Here is a 12,262-nt window from a genome sequence, read left to right as displayed (position 1 = left end):
GGACTCAAAAACACAAAGAGTGATTCCATTTTCAGGAGCTAGCATCAATTCGGCGCAAGCTTAGTCCGCCCACCAAGTTAGTGTCGGATTCTGATGAGATGAAGTCGAAACGCAAGTTTCAGTTCCATCCATCCATAATTTAGTTATAGGTTTTGTGTTCTCAACTCGCAATGATTGTTTCAAACAATTTTATCCGTAGCGCAGAAAAAAATAGTTTTCACCTAAATTTTTCTTCACTAAGAAGAAATATAGCAGGCCCAGTCCATTTAAATCCCTATATCTTGAATTCATGTAGCCTTCATATTTTCAACAAAATTGTTTGAAATGACATTATCAAAAACTTTGCTGAAGGCACCATGTCTCTTAATATTTTTGAAAAATTAATTCACCATAATTACCTCTATGAGAGTTAATCACTAAAATTTCTATATCAAAGCAGGCGCTGCTTTATGTTGATAACTTCCCGAAGTTGTCAAACCTTCAAAGTCATGGATTATTATATTAGGTGATCTTGAACGTTGAAATTTTTTTAGATCATTTATCCCACTTTAAAAGATCGCAATTTTTGACTTCATTGATATATTATACAAGAAAATAATCTATAGAGGTTTGAAAACTGTTCCATGTTGATCCTTCTTGTTTGTAGACTGGAATGACATCTGTTAGACTACTTATGTTTTTGAGTTTTCAATAATTTATCAAACTCATATTAAATTTTAGCATTTTTTAAAAAAATTTGCGATTTTCATCAAAACCCCCTCCAAACCAAATTTCTGGCTACGCCACTAAATGAAATGGACGCTTGATGAACACAAGTTTTGGTAAATTTTACTTATCTAGTGTACACGGCACGAATGAAACGAAATGATTCGGTTGTTTCAATAAATGTTTGCGTATATTACGAACGACTTCGTTGGTCGCACGAATTCATTTCGTTTATTTTAGAAAAGTTTTCGTATTTGTTAGCCTCTTATTGTTTTCAGCCGATCTTTTGGGATCGATGTTTGACAACTTCGATTTTTTTTTAATTTAAAAAAATCGATGTGGCCAAATCGATTTTACTGTGGTGTGAAGAAATGGCCGCTTGATGAACGAAAGTTTTCGTAAATTTTACTTATTTAGTGTACATTGCACGAATGTTGTCGTTGAAAACGACATTATTTTTCATGAATGAAACGAAATGTTTAGCTTATTTTAATAAATATTTGTGTATATTACGAACAATCACGTTGGTCGCACGAATTCATTTCGTTCATCTAAGAGAAGTTTTCGTAATCATCTTTCATCGTTCATCTCTCGTCATTCTCGATTAGTTAAATTTTGTGAGGAGTAAAGTGCATAACGTTAAAAGTTAATTAAGTAGTTATTTTCTCCGGGTAAAATAGTGGCCCTGTAACTAGAATCTTCATCTAACCGATAGCAGCGCAAGAAACCATACAGCATGGCTATTAAAGCAATCACCGATGAAGCTCACTTCCAAACCGAACTAGCCGCAGCAAGAGGAAAATTGTTCGTTGTGGATTTTACCGCAGCTTGGTGTGGACCATGCCGAAACTTATCGCATTTGTTCGATCAGCTTCCGGCGAAATATCCAAAGGCTGTGTTTCTCAAGGCGGACGTCGACAGATGTACCGAAACGGCACCGTCCCAGGGTATGTCGACCATGCCAATGTTTATTTTCTAGCGAGCCAGAACAAAGATTGACAGGATGCAGACATTAATGGACGTGAAGCCAAAATACAGAAACATTACGTCGCCAGCTTGTATGAATCTGGAGAAGATTACGGTCATGGAATGTTGTACTTGAACACCTTCATCCAGAAGAACCAGTGCGAATGTTTGAACGAATCGAACGACCACCCGATGGTGAATGCGCTCAGTTCCAGCGGTGGTCATCTGGTATCCGATTGTGACGAACAGTTGATCATTTCGATTACCTTCAATCAGCTAGTCAAAATCAGTGCCATCAAGTTCAAAGCACCGCCCTCTCACGGACCGAAAAAAGGTGAGAATCTTTATCAATCAACCAAGCACCATCGATTTCGATATTGCCGAATCGCAAGTTTCGGTGCAGGATCTGGTACTGGGGCAGAAGGATCTTGTGTCGGGATCGCCGATTCCGTTGCACTTGGTTAAATTTCAGAACGTGCAGAATATGCAGCTGTTCGTGAAGGATAACCATTCTGGTAACGAGACGACCATTATCGAATTCGTAATAAAAAATAAAAATGTTTCAATAGAACTACGAACGATTCATCATATGTACGAAAAAATTCGTATATTTTATGAAAATTGTCTGTACGAAGCACATTCCTGGCGATTTACGAATATATTCTTTCAGTGTCGGACCGCCTATTTCATCAACCACCGTTCAGCGGCTTGCATCTGCACACACGATTGCACACGCCATAAAAAGAAAGCATGTGATGCCCAAATCTACAGCTGTGACTAATTAGATTAATTGTTTGAAGTGATTTTTTTGCTTCTTAATGATTTTCTCCAAGTAAGGATTTAATAGGTTAACATCGTTCCATCGTAAAAAATCTATTTTAATCCAGTGATGCAATGGTGCCTTTCTCATTTGTCCATACTACGATTCCATGGCTGGTAATGTTCAATGTAATGGTGGAAACGTCTATTACATATTCAATCAGTGATGTACCAAATTGGGTTTTTATAATTTTGGGGAAAAAACCCAAGGTTTTTTCCCGGTTAAAACGGTTTTTTCGCGGGAAGATTGGGTTTTTTGCAATTTTTTGATATTTTAGTAATTGAACATTAATGTATTGTTACCCAAACATTTTTATTTTATTTATGAGCATTATTGTCATAAAGTTTTGCATGTATATGAATTCTGGATGGTTTTCTTCGATTGAATCATTGTTATAGCGGTGATCCAACATTTCTTTGCAAATATTGTGGTTAAATAAGTGATAAAACTTTTCAACACGTTTTGGGCTGCGTTTCTTACTGTGAATGCACCTAAACGTACTAAACATTTTTTCTACTGTTGCTGATGTAGTTGATGTCGAAAGAATTTGGATTGAGATTTGTGAGATTTCTGATTACTGTTCATACGTATGTCAAGGCCACTCCCTTTTTTGCATATTACTCACTTTTACTTTTCACCGAACTAAATAGGTATTTTCTAAATTTTGTGTGAATACCTACCTTATTTCGCTAAAAGTATAGCAACCCCTAAAATGAGTAACAAGCAGAATAAAAGTAGTTTTGGCATCACACGATTATTCTAATTTTCACTAGTCAGAGTAACAATGACTATTGTTCCCAGTATTATATGGAACAAGTTGGAAGATGGAATGGACCGAAATTAAAGTCGTAAAACCCGTTATAAATATACTAGAATGTGAAAATTGGATTTGAACTTCAAGTTTCAAAATCGGACAGGAGCTTTTCGATTATTTCATATAGAATAAAAACCGTAAAAAAGTATATCCGGTTCTTACAAAGGACTTTTCTTTATCCAACTTGAATGTAACGTTGTACGGACTTTCCTGTGAGCGAATTACACTGGAGGTTCATACTTGCCGACTTTTTCGGGTGAGAATATTCTAAGCGATTCTCATGCTCAAGGATCGATTTTTACGCTTGATGTTTATATTCGATCTTTACATACTAAGGTATCTAGAGTGGGCTCTACAAAGTATGTTTTTTCCTGCGACTTTTATTTTCGGTCTCTCAAATATAAATGCAAGATTCTTTAACCCTCCGGAAGTCGCGCTTATGGCCCACTGAACGATCAGCCGCTGGTGCTCTAAGACGATTTCGCTAGATTTTCAGAGCAGCGTGCACTAGCGCGACTGCCCAAAGCTTAGAAAACATTAAATGAACATCATACATTCGATAAAACGAAAAAACCCATATTTCGTCCGGGTTAAAATCATTTGGGAAAAAACCCGGTAAAAACCCAAAAATAAAAACCCGGGAAAATGGAATTTTTCCCATCGGTACATCACTGTATTCAATACTATTTGCACATACATACAATGAAACATTTGAATTCAGCGGTGGATCTGTTAAGACATTTTAAATTAGTTTCAATTTTAAAGTTGTTTCAAACTCAAAATCATTTCAAATCAAATTTTGCACAGGGTTTTATAAAATGCGAATATTACGTAAAACGTAATGTGTTCATTCCAGAAGCGAAACTTCAGACCCACTAGGCAATTTTATTCCGTACCCGCTCATGTTTGAAACAAAAATATATAATATGTAATTAGCACAATCAGCATTAGCTTAATGTTGTCTTTCGGCTAACTTATTTTATCATCTGTATGAAGGGAATGAATAACCCCCAACCCAACCACCCTCTGCCTATCTTGGTATGCCTAATTGGTGAAGGTGATTAGGATGAGAGGGGGTGGGTCTAAAGAGGATGCTTGAAGTGTTTATTTGATGTGGACATGTTGGGGGCTTGGTGGGAGGGGAGGGTGTGGCTGGATGAGGGGAACTGGATGAGGGGAACTTGATGGAAAGGCTTAGGAACGGTGTGTAATGTGGAGGACTCCTCATCGCATTCTTCCAGCTACGCCCCTGTTAAAACACAGAAAACCTAACATTGTCAAAAAGACTTTAGGAGGGATTAGGTTGGTCATGTTGCATAACCTTTCTATATGAGAAAGGCAAAAATGTGACAAGTCCAAAGAAGCCATTTTTTCGGAATTATATCAAATCACGACGTTTCTTCTATTTTAAAGACATTTGGGATCAAAAGTACAAATTCTATTTTGAAATTTTCCTATCCCCCCTTTGAGCATTTTTCAGTTCCTGCTTATATGGAATCAAGAACCGTCTTAGGTGGCCAGTGTGGTCAAAGCGATTTTGGTTAGTTGGTCTAGACTGACAAATCCCAGTAATTTCGCACCTAATAAGTTTTGCATCAATTTGATATCAAGGTAGTACCAGTTCATATGGGAATTTGCTGTGTGACCGCACTCTTCAACCCGTAACTCCGGAACCGAAAGTCCAATCAATAAAAAAAAATCAATAGCAGCCGATAGGAAGGTTATACCTCTCATTGTAGACTAAGCTTGTGCAAATTGGTCCAACCATCTCTGAGAAACAGGGGTGACATTTTTTCTACGTACACATACGTGGACACACACAAACTCAGCACCTACTGGCTGGCCCGTTGAGTAGGCTAGGTCCACCGCCGGGGACTAGACCGAGTAGACGAAAGGGGGAGCTAAATGGCTCACAGCAAGGTACATCGGTATCGGGAGCAATCTACCACTTGGGAATTCACGGTAGGGTAGATTCGCCGCCGTGGACTACCCGACAGAATCGTCACAAAAAGGGGAGGTAATTGACTCACGTAACAAAAATTCCGTTACCGGGGAACTCTCAGTGGGGGAAGAATAATATCCGAGTTGATCTCGATAAAGCTGGGACCTAAATAACTCAAGGAAGGGGGTATCGGTATCGGTAGAAATTTCTCCGCCGGGGAACCATTCACCGTTGGGGACTATCCAAGTAGATCGTGATAAGGCCGGGAGCTGAATTACTCCAGCAATCATGAGCTAAATGGCTCAAGGAATCAGCACCTAAATGGCTAACGGGGAAGAGAACAAAACGGCGACGTAATAGATGGAGACAAGATTTAAGAGAAGAGCCGAGAGTTAAATCAAAGCTCAAAGGTCGAGCCATTTTATGAACCAAGTAAGGCTTTAAGATAGAGCATAAGAAAGAGGTACGAGGAAAGTACAAGGCAAATTCTAGAAAAAGGAAACACATTTCCATGATCTGGCTGATTTTTTAACCGAGAACAGGAAAATCGTTCTGAAAACCTAGTAATAGCACAACCTAAGGCTATTTAATGGCTAACTTTCGTAAAATCTCGCCAGAAAACGCCGTTTATTTGTTTGTTTATTTGGGCTTTAACCCCAAGGCTCATTCGCCTTAATGAAATAAAAGGATATATTTTAACGTTGGATTTAACAAAAGTGGGTAATTTGCCGTTCGATTGGTTCTGCTGTAGATCTCCTTTTTTAATCTCAAAGCTTCAGTAGTTGTATTGTTTCTTGCGCTAGACCGATAAGAATTACAGTTGTGTTAGTGTTTGAAACGTAGGTCTGCGATGGATAATCGGCCCCCAAAAGATTAGGTAACGAAGGAACTTCTGCTGATAATGATATTTGAAAGGCTTGGTGCTGAACTGCTACAGATACACAGCATCGAAGATATTGGCATCCTGGAAAAGCAGTAGGCGAGTAATTTGATACGGCATCTATGATAGACGTGGGTATATTATAGAAGCGACGCAACTCAACAAATTCCTGGCGGTTGGTCACAAGGTGCTCAACGGTGAGCCTGGTATTGCAGGAGCTGCATTCTGGTGGATCCACACTGGAAACTGTATGCGTATGAGTGATTATGGTGTGCCCGATACGCAGCCTGGAGAGAACCTTCTGCTCGGTTTGTTTCTGGCGGTCCGTCCATTTGTCAATGGATTCTAATTTTCTGAAGATAGCCGGTAGAAGATCTCCAATGGTTGTTAAAATGCTGAAGAATATTTTGGTGGAAAGCCTTGACAATGTCCTCTTTCGGTACCTTCTTGGTAAAGGATGTGGGCGAGGTTCTGCCGAGAGAGGCCAACCGATCGGCCTCTAAATTTCCCTGGATCCCACTGTGCCTCGGAACTCAACAGATGGTGGTTAGTGGGTCATAGGCTGCTTCGATGGTTTGAACAAACGAGTGTCGTGACTGCCCTGTTCGAAGTGCTGATAGCACTGATAAAGAGTCTGTTAGTATCACTGCCGGAAGATTCTCTTGCCTCCTGCGAATGACCAGAAGGATTACAGCTGCCTCTATCACTACACCCTAGTAAGTCTTAGATCCGTCTGTATAGAGCTTTGCATGGTTGGCGTATCTTCTTTCAATGACTTCAAGAAATTTCGTTTGTGGCACACTTGGAGCTGCGCCCGCCCCCACTGATCTAGAGAGACTAATATCCATGTTTACTCGATAGCGGCGGAAGACGAGTTTGGGTATATTCAATTTGGATTTCTTCGGCTGTGTCAAGTGTTAGGCAGTTTCCTCCTTTCCAGGAATCCGAGGGCTCGCCTCAGGGTGACTAGTACTGTCGCCCATCTGCAGGGTAAGGCTTCAACACATGCCCTATTTACTGGTGTGCTGGGGAGTAGGGTGGATGCAATGCGCGCTGCTCCATGATAAAGCGGGGCAAGGGTACCTTCGAGATTTTGGCATATTTGCTCAATACCATAGAACAAGCGGCTGAGAATTAGGGTGTTCAATCTGAACCTATATGCAAAATATTGGGGTGATACTGTGTGTGGTTAAACTACTCGTCGCTATCAACTACAGATCTAGATTACTTTTTTTCACTCGGTATCGCCAACCTTAACAGGCCAGAAATATATATCATTGTCATTCCTATTCATATGGCACTTACGAATAAACGCACGCTCTTATCGGTCGCTTTAGTTTCGATAAAGTAGACACATTTTTATCAAGGAACATCCTCCGGGAACCGGAATCAGCCAAGGTAGTGGACAGGTCTGGAAAAGAGGTAGGAACGGACGACGGACGTGACCTTACTATTACCATACCGAACATTGGTGCCGTGACCAGGATTGGTGGTCACAGGAGTTAACCTCGAAATCTCCTCTTACTTCGTCCATGTGGAGGGCTGAGCCATAACCTCACAATCGTCGGGTACAATAATTTTACAAGGCCTACTAAAGACAGGCACCAGGTGAGTGTCTGTCCATTCTTAACACTTATTTCATTCGGTGCTGCGTGAGATATTTTTGATTATAGATTGATTTCCCAACAAGCGCGCGGAGTGCAGTTCGGCATGGCATCCGACAAGAAGTTGAAGCAGAAGGAGTTAAAACGTCGAAACGTAATGGATTCGGTGGATCGCATTGCGGAGTTTTCGGACAACTATGATCCAGAAAGGGACGTAGGCGAACTGCCGTTGCGACTGGAACGGTTGGAAAAATATTTCGAGCTGTTCGAGACGATTCAAACTGAATACGAGGTATTGGATGATACGGATCAGTTCTTGAAGGCAAATTTACGAACAAGGGCCAGGTTCGAGGAACTTTACTTTCGGGTGAAAGCAAACTTGATAACGAAGATGCCACAAGCCGCTATGGTCCAAGTACCGATTCCAAGCGACCAAGCACCGGTCATTGCTAATACCGGTTTATCGAATATTAAGTTGCCCACGATTAAACTGCCAGAATTCAGTGGAGACTTTAATGATTGGCTAACATTCCACGACACGTTTTTAGCACTTATACACTCATCTACCGAGCTGACGACAGTCCAAAAATTTCATTATCTTAGGGCTTCACTAAAAGGAGAAGCAGCGCGACTGACGGAAACACTTACCATCACGACCGCAAACTATGCTGTTGTTTGGCAGACATTATTGGATCGTTATTCTAACAAATACCTTTTGAAGAAAAAACACATACAAGCGCTGCTAGACTATCCAAAGATTAAGAAGCAGTCATCCTCGGCTCTGCATGCAATAGTCGACGAGTTTCAACGCCATACTCAAATTCTGGAACAACTACAGGAGCCTGTTGAGCATTGGAGTTCTTTATTGGTTGAAGTTCTCACAGCGCGACTAGACGATTTGACACTAACAGCTTGGGAGGAAATCGCTGCAAAAGAAGAACATCCGACATTCGCGAAGTTAGTCGATTTTTTGCACGAGAGGACTCGAGTACTTGAATCAGTTTCCGTAAACAATAATCATCGGAGCTCACAACATTCCGATCCTGTTTCTCAGTCGTCAATGAAGAGACCAACACCTAAGATGGTCAGTCACGCCGCTATAGAGAAGACACAGTACCGCGGATGTCCTGCTTGTAATCAGCGTCATTTATTAACCAGCTGTTCCGTGTTCCATGGCATGCCGCTTAAGGAGCGCTTAGAACTGGTGAACAACAAAGCATTATGCAGTAATTGCCTACGAAATGACCATTTTGTTCGAGGCTGCAAATCGAAATTCACATGTAAAACGTGTGCCAAGCGCCACCATTCAATGCTTCACCCTGGGTTTGGAAATCTAGAGCAATCGGGGTCCGGAAGGCAATCTTGCTCTTCATTAGAAACTCCCTCCACGTCAGGAACAAATCGCATTTCTTCACTGGTTAGCAACTGCGGCGTGCAATCCAACTCACACGTTGGATCTATTTTTAAGCAGACGAACGTTTTTTTGTCAACTGTAAGTCTGAAGGTCAGTGATTCGCAGGGGAGGGAGCAACCAGCTCGAGCTCTGCTGGACTCATGCTCGCAAGCAAACATAATAAGCGAACGACTGTGTAAACGATTACGGCTAAAACGGCACAACATTTACGTGGACATATGTGGAATTGGCCACAGTGTCAAAACGGCTAAACACTCAGTATCAGCTCGGATTCAATCGCGGTGCGGCAGCACCAGTAAGCTCGTTCACTTCATAGTATTGGAAAATGTAACGACGGATCTTCCCGCAGAAACGATTTCTGTAGAAGATTGGAATATTTCTTGTAACCTAGAATTGGCCGATCCCAATTTCAATATTTCCGGAGAAATTGACTTAGTTATTGGAGCGGAACATTACTTTTCATTCATTCGAAATGGACGCATCCGGCTGTCAGAAAATCTGCCGGTATTGGTGGAAAGTGATTTCGGATGGTTGGTAACTGGGTTAGCGGATGTCGACAAACAAGGAGCACGTATGGCGTGCAACACCATTACATTGGAAGCTCTAGATGCGAAGCTAGAACGTTTCTGGCTGATCGAGGAAAACTTTGCAACTACTTGGACAGTAGAGGAACAACAGTGCGAGAAATTTTATTCTACGACCACCACACGGAGTTCAGATGGAAGATATGTAGTGAGGCTACCTAAACGATCGAGTTTCGAAAATCTTTTAGGTGATTCAAAACCAGTCGCCATTCGACGTTTCCATTGTCTAGAAGCAAAATTGCAGAAAGATCCACCACTTCGCGTGCAGTACAATAGTTTCATGGCCGAGTACCTTCAATTGGGCCACATGCATCCGATACCTTATCAAGGAAAAAACGAGGCCATAGCATTCTATCTTCCTCATCACCCGGTTATAAAAAAGGAAAGCACTACAACGAAGATTCGCGTGGTTTTCGATGGATCAGCGAAAACGACCAGCGGGCATTCTTTAAATGATCTTCTACAGGTAGGCCCTATTTTGCAAGACGAGTTGATCAGCATCGTTCTTCGATTTCGTTTGTTTCACGTGGCAATAGTGGCGGATATAGAAAAGATGTACCGCCAAATACTGGTACATCCAGACGACCAGCCCTTGCAGCGCATTTTTTGGCGATTTGATCCGTCTGAAGAACTCACTGAATATCAATTAAGCACCGTTACGTATGGATTAGCTCCGTCATCGTTTTTAGCGATACGCACGCTCTATAGCTTAGCAGATGACTACGAACGAGATTTCCCTGCAGCTGCAGTAGCCATAAAAAAGGGGTTCTATGTCGATGACTTTCTGCATGGGGCGCCGTCTGTAGAATCTGCAATCCAGTTGCGCGATGAAATGTGTGAATTACTACATAAAGGTGGATTTCGACTGCGCAAGTGGTGCTCCAATTTCAAGGAAGTCTTACAAGATATACCTCCAGAGTTGCGCACTACTCAAAGCGAGCTCCAACTCGATCCAGATGAATCCATAAAGACGCTCGGCATTCTATGGGAGCCAGCACTTGATGTCTTCAGACTCGTGGTAAACGTGAAGCAGACCGGCGAGGGACCAACAACCAAGCGGAACATTTTGTCTACAATTGCACAGTTGTATGATCCGTTAGGGATAATTTCTCCAGTCACCATCACCGCGAAAATTTTAATGCAGCAGTTATGGCTACTCCCCCTAGGATGGGATGAAGAAGTCCCATCGAATCTAAAACTGAAATGGGAACAGTACACCTCGCAACTATCAAGTTTATCGGCATTCAGCATAAATCGGTTTGTCCTCACACCCCACCATACAAATGTGGAGCTGCACATTTTTGCTGATGCCTCTGAGGTAGCTTATGGCGCGTGTGTGTACGTGCGATCCTGGACAACGGGTGGAGCTGTCACAGTTACCTTGCTGGTCGCCAAGGCGCGCGTGGCGCCTTTACAAAGAATAACCATTCCCCGGCTGGAGCTGTGCGCGGCCGTAGTAGCCGCTCGTTTGTTCGACAAGGTGAATAGAAGCTTGGAAACAAAATTCGACGAAGTGGTTTTCTGGTCGGACTCTACGATTGTTTTGCGATGGCTGCAGACGTCTCCTCACCTTTGGAAAGCTTATGTAGCCAATCGGATTTCAGAAGTCCAAACACTAACCCATGGTTGCAAATGGCTTCATGTGGCAGGAGTCGATAATCCTGCAGATCTATTGTCACGGGGAATGACTCCAAATGAACTGGTAAAGTGTGAAAAGTGGAAATTCGGACCCATATGGATGCTACACGCAAGGCAAGGATGGTCTGAGCAACCCACACAATTTGAGCAACCTCTTGGTTTCGAAACAGAACGCCGGCATATTGTACTTTCAACAAATATTAACTCGCAGTCTCACTTATTCACTCGTTTTTCTACCTTTCGCCTACTTGTACATGTTGTTGGATACCTCCGACGTTTTGCTCAAAACAGTCGATTGAGAGACGAGCATAAAGGTGAGCGGATCCAGGAACCCATTCTCACGATCGACGAAATAGAAGCAGCTAAGAAAACATTAGTGAAGTTAGTGCAATCTGAATGCTTTCCAGAGGAGATTAAATGTTTGCGGAAAGGAAATCGTGTTACTAAACAATCCCGGCTACAATTACTTAGTCCATATTTGGATTCGGAGGGACTAATACGAGTTGGTGGCCGGTTGTCAAACTCACGAGAGTCATTCGGGCGAAAGCATCCCATGGTTATTCCAGGGTTTCATCCCTTCACAAGGCTGATAATCAAGCATCATCATGAAACTTTGTTCCACAGTGGAATTAACGTTACATTGTCGATAGTTCGGGACGAGTTTTGGCCACTCAGCGGCAGAAGGGCCGTACGAAGTGCTACTCGATCATGCTACAACTGCTTTCGAGCGAATCCAAAACCAATCGAGCAACCAATAGGTCAGTTGCCAATCGCAAGGGTTTCATCCAGTGAAGCGTTTGCTTGTACGGGTGTGGATTATTGTGGGCCCGTCTACCTAAAACCGTTATCACGAAGAGCTGCTCCAATAAAAGCATATATTGCAATATTCGTATGT

General features: G+C 42.0%; 3 protein-coding genes across 6 annotated transcripts in view; all 3 read left to right on the top strand.

Moving 5' to 3' along the window:
- The window catches only part of LOC131689480 (zwei Ig domain protein zig-8), a 748,220-nt gene that overhangs the window by 174,082 nt on the left and 561,876 nt on the right, over positions 1-12,262 (top strand). The gene's annotated exons all lie outside the window — the stretch shown is intronic.
- On the top strand, positions 1,442-6,476 carry LOC131688299 (thioredoxin-like protein 1). The gene is made up of 4 exons (XM_058972499.1): positions 1,442-1,652; positions 1,715-2,005; positions 2,064-2,186; positions 6,274-6,476. The coding sequence occupies exons 1-4, from the start codon at positions 1,442-1,444 to the stop codon at positions 6,474-6,476; spliced, it is 828 nt and encodes a 275-aa protein (XP_058828482.1).
- Positions 7,838-11,679, top strand: LOC131688298 (uncharacterized). The gene is made up of 3 exons (XM_058972498.1): positions 7,838-8,688; positions 9,229-11,209; positions 11,659-11,679. Exons 1-3 carry the CDS (start codon positions 7,838-7,840, stop codon positions 11,677-11,679), a joined length of 2,853 nt encoding a protein of 950 aa, XP_058828481.1.

Source organism: Topomyia yanbarensis, chromosome 3, assembly GCF_030247195.1.
Source record: "Topomyia yanbarensis strain Yona2022 chromosome 3, ASM3024719v1, whole genome shotgun sequence".
NCBI classification, from domain to species: Eukaryota; Metazoa; Arthropoda; class Insecta; order Diptera; family Culicidae; genus Topomyia; species Topomyia yanbarensis.
The sequence above is the reverse complement of the archived record's forward strand: the minus strand, read 5'-3'. Positions and strand labels throughout refer to the sequence as shown.